This window comes from Scophthalmus maximus, chromosome 20 (assembly GCF_022379125.1).
Source record: "Scophthalmus maximus strain ysfricsl-2021 chromosome 20, ASM2237912v1, whole genome shotgun sequence".
Taxonomy (NCBI): Eukaryota; Metazoa; Chordata; class Actinopteri; order Pleuronectiformes; family Scophthalmidae; genus Scophthalmus; species Scophthalmus maximus.
Window position 1 is genome coordinate 14,538,799 of NC_061534.1, and position 13,907 is coordinate 14,552,705.

Consider the following 13,907-nt stretch of genomic DNA (forward strand, 5'->3'; position numbering starts at 1 on the left):
AATAATCTCTATAACACAAGCTGGAAACTGTAGAATGGTAAATGTTGGATTACAAACATGTTAGCCTAGTTTGGGTCACTGGTGTGTTTTTAATAGTTTTGGGGCAGTGGTTGAACTGGATTCACAGATATTACATATTTGTGCTGTTGTACTGTTTTCGTTCATTGTTGGCTTTGTATTTTCATGGAGGTTTGTTGACAATATTAAAATTACCAGATCAGACGAGCGAGGACCATGGTCCACATTTCTTAGACAATGGATCAGGTGATAATACTGTATATAGAGAGTGGGAGGATGGCTGTTGATTATTTCCAAGGCATAATGCTGTTAAGCTGCACTCATGTGCAAGGAATAATGTGGAAAAATCTGACCCAATGGTAAAAAAATATATTAATAAGCAGAGCTAAAGACCTAGTTTAAGCCTTGGTTATGTGATTATGTAAATGTGTGAGCAAATTATGGTCAAAATCATGAAAATGTAATTATCTTAATAGGGAACGCGTCGCAGCGATGAGATGTTAATTACATGGTAATTAAATTATAATTAACGAGAGGATTAAGCATTTTTCAGCTCACGTTACAAAAAAACAAAAACCTGAGCTTTATCACATCAGAGCGATTACGGAGCTTTGCAATCGTGACTGATAAGATGGCAGGTTTGGAACCGGTCACATTTGGGTTTAATGTCCTTTAAGTGACTATCATCATACCAACCGTCAGGAATCCACTCGATCCACGCGGTCGCTTTCGTCTTTCAGACAAATGGGACTTACTGGGAGTAGAGCGCATGCGGCATCCACGCCATGCAGCCAGAGCAGCAGGCCGTCCGAGTGTGGGTGTGTACTTATGTACTCGACTTGTTCTTGTACATCATGCATGCATACATTCATATTCACACACACACACACATACACACACCCACACACACGCCCACCTCACCGAGCATGCATATACAAACCCAGAGTACCGACACTCAAACTTGATATCAATAGAGAAAGCTCATCATCTTCTCCACTCAAATTGATGGTTGCTTTAATTAGCCTGTTTATGACTGTTTGTAAGTTTACAGTTAGGACTTTGCTCTGTGTTTTACGTTTGAGTGCTGGCACTGGGGCTGCCGAGTCCCATGCGTTTCTCATTTACCCCAGCGGTCTTAATCCCCTCCCTGCCGCCGCACAGCGTGTGGATGTGCAGTAGCCCGACATCACCGGAGAAACATTACCTCTTCATCATCACTGCCGCAAGTCAACAGTGACTGAGTACCCAGAAGCCCCTGGGTGGTGACTGAGTGCCTGACCTGTTTGACTCAGAGCTACTCTGCCAGAGTGTTTAAGGGAGACAGTGGGAGAGTGAGTGCAGCTGAATAGAGTGGGGAGGACACTAACAGTGTGCCTCCTTACCCACTTGTGGAGGAGAGATGACATGCCGAGGCAGGGACTTGTTGAGAGCTACATCTTTAAAAAAAAATGTTATGTGTAAACTGATGTATTCAATCGTAGCTGATTTTTACAGTGTGGACAAAAACTGCTATCTGTGGATATGAGGATACCTGAGTCATGGGAGAGTTGAGGCACACAGTCACTCTTGGGAGATGCTCTCTTAATGTAGCAGAGGTGTGGCGGCGTGGATAACACACTCAGGAGTTTCCGCAGTAAAGTAGCAGTAAATTGTTTTCTATATTCATCAAATTGCACAAGATGTCAAACATGGTCCACAAACCTCTCCTCCATTTCCTTGTAAGAGCATCTGCTGTGTTGCTGGACTGAGGGAGAGTGCGGCTCGCGCGCCGAATCATGCACCGCAGTAGCATAACGACCCACAAGCAAGGTGCCAGAGCAGATACTCTACATACTTTGTAGGACAGAAACCAAAACCATGCAGAGCCTCAGCCACGCAGAGTCCAGGCCTCAGCCAGGACTCTGGGACCGCAAGGCCAGGGCCACTTACCAGGGAACCTCTCTTGTAGTGACTATACCATGTGCCTGGCGAGTCTTTGGGCCATTTTGCCATTTTGCTCTGTAAAATATAAGAGGCGTTCAGGAAAGGGAAAGGGACTCAGAAAGTCGGGAGTGTGGCTTACCAGTTTACCACGTTTGAATTCACTGAACCAGGAGCCGGGATTCTCCTTTACCCAGGATGTGAGCCTAGCCTGGGGGGGTGGGGGGGGGGGGGCATGGATCAAAAGAGAGGCAGAGCATGGAGAGGAAAAAACAGCTGTGTTAAAAATAAGGAAACAGATCTGAGAGAAACACATCCCCACACTCTGGTCTCCCCTCTTTCTCCTCCTGTTTGACCGCTGAGGGGAGTCGTCGGGACCTGAAACGGTATTCGGTGAGAGCAACCAGACCAGACCGGGACAGAAGATTTTAGTAAGCCATTATGCCATTTTGCAAAGTATGAACAGTAGCTGGCAGGAAATTGCTGCTGAAAAATTCATGAATACACAGTGATTAATTAGGAAATGATCGCCTGCAACAAGCTCTCATGCCGCCGCCTCTATCCCCACTGTTTGGTGTTTTGTGCTGTGCAGCCATGGCGCACTAACTTTGTGATGCCATTAAAAGCTGTGAATTGGCCGAAGGGGCACAGCGCGAACGGTCTCGGGCATGACAATGATGGATTTCTCCATAATTGGATGGCGGGGTTTGATACGGAACTGTCATCAATAGCTTGATAGGTTAATGAATGAATGATGGGTGTGAGATCACTCGTCGTTGGGAGACGGGCCTACATTAGGCCCACGCTGGCTTGAAGGTGACCTTCAGTTGTGTTTGTGCACCGGGCGCAAGGGGAAATACTGTACATCCTTCCAGTGACATTTCGCTCTTTCTAGAATCCAAGCTGGCGTGTCTGACTGTGATTCTGTGACGCACGCGGACAGTAAAACCATGTGTGCTCTTATCATTACTGTGCCAATATAAACGTATGCGGGAGTATTTTCAGTCTCGGTGCAAAGACACTGTGGCTTTTCTGTGATGAGAGCAGCCCATCGCCAGTACGCTATTTAAAAAAAAAGAAAAGAGTCTGCTTCATTATTCTGAGCTTAAGCAAACTCCTGCTCCTCTGAGGCCTGGTGAGTGGGATCATTAAAATGGCTGTAGCACTGTGCTATTACACAACACCCCCTCCCCAAACCGACTTGTCAAAGACAGCGTTCCCAGTGTTTCACCACTCTGCTACTCTCCTCTCTCCTCCACACGCTCGTGCATAATGAACCGAAAATCTGCTCGAAGTCACCTGTCACCTGCCAAAGGCTTTTACAGCTGATGGCATTCTGTCTAAAAAGTGGCACTGACACAACAGAGAACGGATGGGTTGGGTTGAATATGTGTGTTTGAACGAGGGACTTGTCTCCCTGCTGTTACTCACTGTCGGAACTAAACTGAGATTTTAGTGATGTTTGTAAAATAACTGTCATGGGGAATAAAGGGAGTCCCGGTGAGTCATCTCCCACAATCTTCTTCATAGCAACACACCGGGTGATCTCATGGAGGCTAATTACAGGGATACACGAGTGGGTAAAATATAGTTCCAAATATCACTGTCCCGAGATGTACATGACATTTATTCCTGTGTGGAAGTTAGTCACAGATATGAGGGGGAAAAAAGGAAAGACATTCTGCAGCATTAAGCTGGTGGTTTTTCTCTCTACAATATTGTCAGGACTTGACCTCACTCTGTAAGGAGCCTTGAGATAATGAATGTTAATGAAAACGGCATAACATTATTTTTAATTTATTGTCACAAGCAAAAACAGGAGGCTCAAAATGGAAGAAACGTGTCCTCCACCTGACTGTGTGTGTGTGTGTGTGTGTGTGTGTGTGTGTGTGGGGAGGGCCAGACTTACCCCTTCAGACTTCTTATCTGGGAAGATGCAGCTCTCTCCACCCGCTGTGAAGTTGCAGTAAACCTTGAAGGAGTCCCGAGAACAGCCCTGGTTTGGATCAATCCAGTACTCACCTGACGAGACGGAGAGAGAGAGAGCATGCAATTATAGAGTGACACTGTATACTGTTCACCAGCAGGTCAATACCATGTCTGACATTGTATGACCATGTTCAAGTGTCACGCATGTATTTTCTTCTAAATATATTCATCTATTCATTGTCGGAGATGTTGTCTCAGAGCAAGCAGCAAGTATCTTGTCAAACACAAAATACCACACATATGTAAAGGTGTGGTAACAAAACTGAGTTTGTTGTTTTTTTAACTGAGTCCTGCTGCTGAGTTGGAACATGATACAGAAAAGAAAATACTTTTATCATCTAGTCCATATGCTACGTCGAGCAGCTGTGGTGGCTGCAGAAATGTCCAAACTACAGTATGACTCTAGGGCTGCATTTGATAATTATTTTCACAATAGATCAATCTGACAGTCAGAAGAGGTAATCGGAAGCCGGCTGGGGATCGGACGATGGACCTCAAGCCTCATTTGGATGGAACGTGATACGAACCATCTGGGAAATCAGGGTGACAGAGCTGCAGGTCCTTGCAGGTACGAGCAGGGTTGCTCTGTGTGCCCAGCGGGTGCTTCATCTGTTCGATCTCCAGTTTCAGGGAGTTGAGCGAGCCAAAGATTTCCTCCATGCCGTCGTCGTAGTCCTTGTAGTTGGCATCCATGGCGGCGTCGTCCATCATCTGGCTGGCGTCGATGTTCCTGCGCGTTCTGCCCTTCATGGAAGCCTGGATGGGGAGTGGGTGGATGACATCGCCAGGAGGACCCTGTTATGGAGAGAGGACAGGAAGAGACAATTGCCAGTCAGAGGTGCGGAGGGCCACGGTGCAAATGTCCATAACACCAAGACATAATGACTTACATTTAAGATAATATTTTAAAATGAAGAGGACATTGACCATTCAGAAGAGCAGTGCATTAACTTACAGGAGGGCCAGGGGGTCCAGGTGTACCACTCTCTCCCTTTGGTCCAGTTTGACCCTGAGGAGGAAACATTTAAAGGGAATGCTTCATCATTCAACATCAAATGATTTTTCTATAGGAGACACGAAACGTGTTTGTCATCGGTTCTGATTGAATTCAGCTTTCACCAAAACACTTACCGATGACCCTTTAGCTCCTTTGGGACCGGGAGGACCCTGAAGATGAAAAGTTCACACAGAATCGACATTAGCTCAAGACATCACATGCTATTGAGTAAGACACACTCCATGGTGCAACACATTGAATGATCATAGTCTTACAGGTAATCCGGGAGGACCCAGGGGACCGAGAGGACCTGAGGGACCGGCAATACCCTAAAGGAGGAAAGAGAGAGTGTAACTCAACAGAAGAAGAATTGTTTGTTATTGGTGCTACAGTTTCGGCTATATCATGAGGTATATTAACACTGGATGCTCCATTTTGCCTTTTTGCTTAAATTAAAGAACACAAACATGAAGACTATCAATTTTTCAGAAGGCAGATTGATGACACAAACAGTGCTACACTTCTGCGGCACTTGCATTTCGTTGTTTTTGTATACAGAATAAAAGAAAAACGATGTGTAGGACTCAAATATGTGTCGTTTTGTTTGCTTACATTGTCTCCTTTGAGACCGGACGATCCTGGAGGACCGGGCAGACCTCTATCACCCTTTTCTCCCTGTTCACCTGGGGGTCCGATGAGACCAATAAGACCCGGGTGTCCCTGAGGGAGACAAAAAAGTCAATGAGCCAAAAATCACAAACATTAGCCCTATAATATATCTATCTGGCACACCCTCTAATCGTTAGGGTAATGATTCGATGGCCAGAGGCCTAATCAATCTGTAAGTAAATTGCTTCATTAGTCTTTGTTGAAATATTTACTGTAGCTTGTGCTCCACATTAAAACATTCAGATCAATGGAGCCGGCTCACCTTTTCTCCTTTGATGCCAGAGTCTCCTTTCAAACCGGGCAAACCAGGAGGGCCCTGTGAGAGGGATAACAGTTGAATATCGTGTCACGCCGGCTGAATGAAGTTATATGAAATGCTTCAGTTCAAAGGCCAGGGGTCACTTGGACTCACCATAGGTCCGGGAGGCCCGTCTGGGCCTGGAGAACCAGGCAGGCCTTGCTCTCCCTGCACAGACATACCGATTATTATACAGTGTATTTTAGCCTCAGCTCACAAGAAAACACAGGCTATGTACACTTGTTTTTACATGCATTTACATGTAACAATATTACACAACTTCAGCATGTAGCACTTTACTTACAACCGGGCCAGGGATACCCCTGAGACCTTCAGAACCGGGCTTGCCAGGTGAACCTTGAGGACCAACAGGACCTGTCTTTCCTTGGGAACCTTCCATGCCAGACTCTCCCTTTTAACACAAAAAGATGGATAACGGTGAACCCTTTGATTCTTGCTCTTTTATTATTAGTATTTTTTATAAATTTTTTAACAGGTTGGAAGTGTGTATTATTTGTTAGAGGCATTACCTTGGCTCCCTTCTCTCCCTGTCTTCCCTCAGGTCCGTTTACTCCAGGGGGGCCCTATTAAAAAAACAAACATTGATGACAGAGCTTTATATTGTAAAATACAAAGACAGAACATTTAAAAAAAAAATTCTGCAACATTGAGGAGGAGAGTGGACAGGCCACACTTACTCTCTTTCCTGGTGGTCCAGAGGGACCAGACTCTCCGGTGGGTCCAGGTGAACCCTGGTTTAGAATTACAAAGGGTGAGAATTAAATCCAAATTGAAACAACTTTAAGTTTACAGTATTTTCCCACAGTGTTGTGTAAAAGTGGCACTCACAGGTTGACCCGGCTCTCCGTCATCTCCCTTGTCACCAGATGGACCATCTAACCCCTGCATGAGAATAGAAATGTAACCTTAGTCATGCTAAAATTATATAAAACTGTAAAGTTTGCACAAAATTCATGACTCATGCCATACGTACAGCGGGGCCAGGCTCGCCAGGAGGACCGGGGTCACCGGGGAAACCACTTGGACCCTGAAAATCAATGAAGGTTGCATTAGGTTTTTAGGAGATTTTAGGAGACATTTAGAGGGAGACCGATCGTATAAGTGTATTTTCTTAAGCTGAACATAGAACAGAACTTACTGGGCTGCCTTTAGGACCATCATCTCCGGGGGGTCCCTTAGGGCCGGGAGGTCCAGCTGTACCAGCAGGCCCACCCTCTCCCTTTTCTCCTCGCTCTCCTCTTGAACCCTGGAATAATGAGCAGTTAACGGGTGATTGTCGACACACTAATTTGCAGTGCAGTTATTGACCAACAATGATTCATTTTCTGGCGAAACAATCGTTGGTCTTTTCAGTCTCATCATGTGGAAGTGGAGAGAAAAGACAAGCTGATAACTCACTGGTGGGCCAACTTCTCCCTGAAGACCTGGCTCTCCTGTTTCTCCAGCATCTCCCTGGTGAAGAGAGAGGGAGGAGATATTAGTGGGTAAGACAGAGACGCGCATTATCACACAGGCGATTTGTTGTTCTAAAAATCCCATCATTCACGGCAGCTCTCATTGTCCCGGTGCCCTTGTCACCCAGATGGGGATAGAAAGAGACGACACAAGAGATTTCAATCCATCAAGTGCAGGTGGACTGGATGGTTGGAGCGAGGAGGGCGCTGACCTCACTCTTCTCCCTAGCACCCTGCCCATATATCTTGTCCTCTTCCTCCTGCCTTATTGGATACTTGCCCCGTTGACTCCCCTACACCCTGGGCACCATCGTTATTCACTGTCACAGGCGCCTATACCGTCCCTCCCTCCTGTGCTCCGCTGCGGATGCCACACCTGCTTCAGGTTTTAAAATATGTGCCCATGTCATGTTTGGGAAAAGGTCGATATCGCAACTCTGCAGATCCGAATGACGAGCTGTACAGTGATGTGTCATGATAAGCATGGCCAGATTCTATCTCGCATGTACAAGAGCTCTGTGTTTCGAACATCAACCCCATACTCTAAATGAGTGTCTGGCTGTCTCCCAGAATCTCTCTCGCTGCTGTCAAGACATCCACTCTCAGCAGCTGTCTGTATGTCAGCGTGACTGATCCTTCTGTATGAGGGGCGTACACTGGTCTTTATGCAAATGTTGCATCTAAGAAGCCTTTGTACCGGCCTTGACTCCATCCTTAGGACAAGCTGCTCATGTCCACCGCAGAGATGCTGGTAGAATCTGCTGAGAGCAGGGAGAACGGAGAGCATGAAATACAGCTGCTCATCACTGCTGTATGAGGGAGAAAAAGCCTGAGCTCCTTAGCCTGCCAATTTTATCGGGGCGGCATTTTATTAGCCAGGCGAGGGACGCCTGGCTAATAAAATGCCAGATCAGCTGGGGCACAATTATCCAAAAGAGCGCTGTGTTTGTTTGCACAGGAGAAGGACAGGTTATCCTCTGAGATATTATAAAGGAGCAAAAGGTGATTCTATTGACTGAACCGGGAAGAAAAAAAATAAATAAAAAATCACTTTGGACAGTGAGCTGAAAGTGCACAGCACTGCAGTCCAGCGGTGGCAAAAAGCTGCCAAAGCAGGCCTTTCATAATGAAAGAGCAGCAACAAATGAGAGTGGGAGTTGATTTTGTGAGAGCCGCCTTTTAATAATGCATTTATCATCTTTGAATTTCAAGTATGGTGCCGCTGAGTATCTACGTATTCATCCTCCCTACTCAGCAACAGTGCTGCTGGGGACGGCAGCCTGTCCGCTGGATTTTCTGTGCGTCTGTCATTTGGCAGCGGGGGGGGAAAGATCATGTCCCATTAAAAAGGGTATCATATAAATAGGCATGTGAAATATTAATGGGTGCAAAAGCCTGGTAAAGAGGTATCATTCCGTCTTCACCGCAGAGCACTCAAACAAACTGCTGGCATGCTGAATCGGCCTCTTCCAAAGTGTTACAAAATCCAGTCAGCAGGATGAAAATAGGCAGGTTACAATGTTGGCTGAGAAAGTGGCCTGGGATTCACGATATCAATCCCACTTGAGGACCTTTTGTTGTCAAATTTGCATTAATGAAAAAACGGAAAATTAAAAATCCAGAGGTCCCACTCGGGGGAAATAAGGCTGTAGCCGGATGAATACACTGTCATTTGAATGAACACATTACAGCAGGTGCCGTGGACATAATGGCCAGACAAAAGCTCCTCTCATCCCCATGAAAAACCACCAATGGTTTCAGAACATGCTGAGAAAACTATTCTTGGGCCCGAAAAAACACACATACAAGGCAGCACAAATATGATTATACAGCCGTCACAGTATAGCGTTCACGTGGCCGTTAACGTTCCAAGAGACGATAAAATCAAAAGTTGTGTGTGCAATCATGTGCACCAAATAGTTTTGGCAGACAAAGATGCCAATGTCGTTGGGCAACAGATGTGAAGTCAAATAAAAATGCATTTTCATTTTTAGCCGTCTGCGTAAATATCTGTTTACTAAAGTGATTCAAATGGTGCACTTAGTCAACTGCCTTCCAGACAGATACAGTTTCTATCAAATAAAAAGAGACAAAACAACACAACGGATGGGAATTTATGTGACTTTGAGAATTTCTGTGTTTACACTTATAACAACTAAAAGGATGGCAGGTGCATATTAAAAAGAGGTGGAATTTCATGCTTAAAAAGGACCCTCAAAAATGACTCTATGCCACCTGATGTGCTTACACAAAACCCCCCCAGCTGCACCACCTCACCCCACACACGTGATCGAACCAGACACAGGACAGAGATTTACCTTCTCTCCAACAGCGCCGGGGTTTCCGATACCACCAGGAGGTCCCTGTGGGCCATCGGCTCCTGGGGGTCCGGAGGGACCTCTGGGGCCAGGGGGGCCAGGTGGACCCTACGGGGCAGAGAAGAGACAGTTTAATTTAGAAATGCATTTCACCTACATGCCGCTTGTAATGTAATGTTTTGAAGAATAGCACAATCAGTCAGAATGTGTATAAGCTTCTTTTAATTCTCTATCAAGCTCTTACCATTTGACCAACGTCTCCAGTTTCACCTTTCTCGCCAGGTGGTCCGGGTAAGCCCTGAGGAGAATGCAGGGGATTTGATCATATTGTCTCCGTGTTTTATTCATGATAACATTTGATATTGCAATTTTCCATTGCATTCCACACCTGCAGCCCAACTGGACCTGGAGGTCCAGGGAAGCCTCTTGAGCCTTCATCTCCCTTCTGGCCAAACAGACCCTGCTGACCCCTGGGACCAGGCTCACCATCTGCACCCTGCGCAATGTGATGGATAAAGGGATCACAGTCAGTAGATGCATGCAAATGCCGGTGGCACCGTCGGCCCTAACGGATGTGGTTAATGAGGCGCTTAGTGATCTGAACACACAACCCAAGCTTGACACTTACAGCGGGACCAGGAGCTCCAACAGGTCCTTGAGGGCCAGTGGGACCAGGTGGACCCTGCAGAGGAGAAGAAACAATTCATCGACGTAACAGTCAACAGTTTAGTCATCATTTTTCAAAATCTGTTTCATCACAATTTAGAATCGGATAAACCTGAAAATAAACATAAAAAGCTTACGTGTTCTCCTTTGTCACCCTTGCTTCCTTTCTGGCCTGGCTCTCCAAGCTCTCCCTGAGGGACGAAACAATCAGTGTGAGGAGAACGCAAACATCTCAATTCAAAAAGGAGATGAAATAAGATCATGATAATGTTATCAAACACAAGATGATATGTCAAAGCACAATAACTACACATATATCCTGCCTTTTGAAAATACACTTTTTTGAGATCTGTCCAGATGGACATCTCAATTACGTCACTCCTTTTTCTGACAAACAAAAAAAAAAGATAAAGCTCCCATCCGAAGGAGGCCTATCGTGATGGTTGAGTCACTGGTGCTACTAGCAGCCAGAAACAGAATAGATAATCAGTCCCATCTCGACCTATTCCCGGAACGAAGAACCTTTCTGCGTCGTTCTTTCGACACCTCCACATGACGTGGGTGTTTGCAGAATTCATGCTAATGACTACCGAAGCCAAAGGCGTTTACTTCTGGGTTAAAGTCAGACAATGCTCTTTGTGAGGCAGCATTAGTGTTTAAATAAAGGGGCCTCAGAGTTGTTCATTCCCTGTGGACAGCGGCTTTTTAATGAGCAAGAGTCTGAATATGTGTAAATATTAGCTTGCGAGATCCTTTTTTGTCTGCATGGCAAATAACCCTCTGTATTCTCTGTAATCCACACCTCAGGGACCATTGTGAGGCCAGCTAAGAATTGAAGCATTCGTCAGAGGATCTGAGATTATCCTCTGAGTATTTGGCCTCCTGCAAATGTTTTTTTGAGTGGTTGAGGAGTTATTTTCTTGCATTTGAATATTAACGGTTACTTTCACGTGTACTGCCGCTGCCATCAAAGTCCCCCCACCCCCTCCTCCTGTGACTGTTTGTACAGAAGGGTACAAAGCGGCGGCAAGGCAGGTTTGCATTTTGAAGATCTGCTAATCGAGGCAAACTGTCCTGAGAGAATTAACGGCCACAGGGAAAGAGAAAAGAGGATTTCTAGTTTAGATCTCTGCTGTAAAGTTTAGTTCACAAGGCTTTGTGAGGTGTTAAGTGTGTGCATACTACATATTTGTCTGCGTGTGCTTAAAAAAAAGAAAGAATGAAAGCATTAATGCAGCTTTACTGAATTTTGTTAAATTTCTCTCCTGGACATAAAAAAAAACCACGTGACTCACCTTGTCTCCATCCTCTCCAGGTGGTCCAGGAGGTCCTCCAGGTCCTGGCAGACCCACGGGTCCCTGAATACCATCTCTTCCAGCTGGGCCTTGAGGTCCTTTCTCTCCCTATAGTGTTTTTTTGTAGGAGCAGAAAACCATTTGTCAGTCATGCAAATTTCTTTTATTTCCAGTTTTTTCTTTTTTGTATGTTATAAGAATCTCTATAATGGGACATTCTTACCGGTCCTCCTTTCTCTCCAGCAGGGCCTGGGGGCCCCTGGGGGCCAGGACGTCCGGGAAGACCTGTGGGTCCGGCTGGGCCAGAAGGACCACGTTCACCAGGAGAACCCTAGCGCCACGCAGCAATATTATCAGTTATCAGAAAGACACATCTAAAGTACCCTACCAAATAGGTCAGGCTTCTCTTTTGTAAGTAGCAAACTGCATATCATTTCAAAGAAGTGAGTGTGAGAGCATGAAAGTGACAGACTAAGGAAGCGAGGAAGTCAATTGTACTCACAGCAGGGCCAGGTGGGCCGTGAGGACCCTCATTGCCTTTCAGACCATGAGCCCCCTGCAGAACAACAACAAAAAAGAAAAATGAAAGCTTCGAAAACAAACACATCTGTCGGGGGAGCACACATCCTGTATCACCCCGTACACGCTATCTTCAAACAGGCTCAGCGTGAGATGGTAAAACCTCCTATCGTCCCCAATGTGGAGGCTGAGGGGAAAATACAGTTATTTACCAAAACCGCTGCAACAAACCGACGCATTGCAAAAGGAACAGGTGTATCGCATCATTTCCGCAACCCTGAAGTTGAATGAAAAGCTGTTCCTGCCAACAAATGAGTGTGGAATGCATAACAAGTAGGACGTGACTTTGTGGAGTTAGAATTAAAAGAATAACATTAAATAAAATCAACAGCCTAGAGCACACTGTTCCTACCGCTGAGGCCCACTCAGGGATCTGATTTATCATGTCGGCTTCTTGAGGTTCACCACAGTCTTACAGGGATTTATTAGCCCAGGACTATTATGCAATAACCAAGCTGTTGAATTTGTGAGGAGATATTGTGCTTAAGTAGAAGGCGATACTAACCACAGGGCCAGGCAGACCTCTCTCTCCGGGGAAACCTCTTGGCCCAGGTGGACCGTCCTTACCCGCTGGGCCAGCAGGGCCGGGGTCACCCTGTGTGTCAGAGCACAACATTAGTTCTATAAATGCATGTCCCTTAATATTAAGGACTTTGGTTCACTTAGATGAGTATTTTTGTATCATTTATTTCCCATCACTCTGGATGGGAAATAAATGTTTCAAGTGCAAATACAGGCCTGGATACTGATTGAGTGCAAAATAAAAAAACAAGATATTAAACAGAGCCTCAGGCTTCACCTTGGCTCCCTCTTTTCCTGCAGATCCAGGTAGACCCTGCTCACCAGGTGGGCCTGGGGGTCCAGGGTGACCACGATCTCCCATTGGTCCAGTCTCACCTGTTGGTCCCTAAAATTGAGAAAAAAATTAAGTCAACTCAACTCATGGATCATAAAACCATGTTGCAGAGGAGGTGTGAAGAAGAAGAAGCACTGAGTGAACACGGCAGGAAGAAGACTTTCAGCAATTCAGCAATTTAAAATACAAAAAGGATCTTACAATCTCTCCAGTTAGTTATTACAGAACGTGGCGCGGAGAATCTAAGCATTTGCCGAGTGGGAGGACTGCTAGTCATTAAGGCCACATACAGCTCCGTTATCATCAGCGGCATTAGCAGAGCGGCTGGGAGGGAAACTCAGTTAAAGGTTTATGCATAATGGATGAAGAGCCCGATGCAAAAATGTGCAAGATTATACACAACACTTAAGTCACGGCTGGTGAAACGCAAGGTATGAGGATAGATCTTGTTTTGCTCGGATAAACAAAACGCTGAGAATGTGTGCAATGTAAACTGTAACGGTGCACATCCAGAGGGCAGCCTACAAGTTCCTGCCTTTTTGTGTGGACACATTTTGGTGAGTAACTCTATAACACAGAGTATAGCTTTTAAATCACCTACAACAAATACAAAAAAAAATATTTATTCTGCTACTTTTTGGAGATTTGTATTGGCAGCGGAAGCCTTGATAATGATCCGATAATGTAAGCGATCAATAAGACGGTTAGCGACTGTGACTCACCTGAGGTCCAACCACACCTGGAGGACCAGGAGGGCCAGTCTTGCCTTGGAATCCCTGTTCATTACAGATGGAGAAAAAAAAGAAAGAGAGAGGATTGTCAACAAG

General features: G+C 45.6%; 1 protein-coding gene across 2 annotated transcripts in view; it reads right to left on the bottom strand.

The window, feature by feature from the left end:
* Positions 1 to 13,907, bottom strand: part of col5a1 (procollagen, type V, alpha 1) — a 70,108-nt gene that overhangs the window by 3,634 nt on the left and 52,567 nt on the right. Inside the window, exons 38-64 of one of the 2 annotated variants that reach the window (XM_047329383.1) lie at positions 13,803 to 13,856; positions 13,024 to 13,131; positions 12,730 to 12,819; positions 12,148 to 12,201; positions 11,869 to 11,976; positions 11,646 to 11,753; positions 10,488 to 10,541; positions 10,313 to 10,366; positions 10,073 to 10,180; positions 9,929 to 9,982; positions 9,685 to 9,792; positions 7,311 to 7,364; positions 7,051 to 7,158; positions 6,886 to 6,939; positions 6,741 to 6,794; positions 6,590 to 6,643; positions 6,422 to 6,475; positions 6,196 to 6,303; positions 6,006 to 6,059; positions 5,856 to 5,909; positions 5,537 to 5,644; positions 5,200 to 5,253; positions 5,059 to 5,094; positions 4,883 to 4,936; positions 4,455 to 4,722; positions 3,848 to 3,960; positions 1,948 to 2,016 (exon numbers count right to left, since the gene is read on the bottom strand). In XM_047329383.1, coding sequence (XP_047185339.1) covers positions 1,948 to 2,016; positions 3,848 to 3,960; positions 4,455 to 4,722; positions 4,883 to 4,936; positions 5,059 to 5,094; positions 5,200 to 5,253; positions 5,537 to 5,644; positions 5,856 to 5,909; positions 6,006 to 6,059; positions 6,196 to 6,303; positions 6,422 to 6,475; positions 6,590 to 6,643; positions 6,741 to 6,794; positions 6,886 to 6,939; positions 7,051 to 7,158; positions 7,311 to 7,364; positions 9,685 to 9,792; positions 9,929 to 9,982; positions 10,073 to 10,180; positions 10,313 to 10,366; positions 10,488 to 10,541; positions 11,646 to 11,753; positions 11,869 to 11,976; positions 12,148 to 12,201; positions 12,730 to 12,819; positions 13,024 to 13,131; positions 13,803 to 13,856 — 2,196 coding nt within the window. Of the gene's footprint in view, positions 1 to 1,947; positions 2,017 to 2,080; positions 2,150 to 3,847; positions 3,961 to 4,454; positions 4,723 to 4,882; positions 4,937 to 5,058; positions 5,095 to 5,199; positions 5,254 to 5,536; positions 5,645 to 5,855; positions 5,910 to 6,005; positions 6,060 to 6,195; positions 6,304 to 6,421; positions 6,476 to 6,589; positions 6,644 to 6,740; positions 6,795 to 6,885; positions 6,940 to 7,050; positions 7,159 to 7,310; positions 7,365 to 9,684; positions 9,793 to 9,928; positions 9,983 to 10,072; positions 10,181 to 10,312; positions 10,367 to 10,487; positions 10,542 to 11,645; positions 11,754 to 11,868; positions 11,977 to 12,147; positions 12,202 to 12,729; positions 12,820 to 13,023; positions 13,132 to 13,802; positions 13,857 to 13,907 lie in introns of both variants that reach the window. The other variant, XM_035607687.2, reaches the window with a different exon arrangement.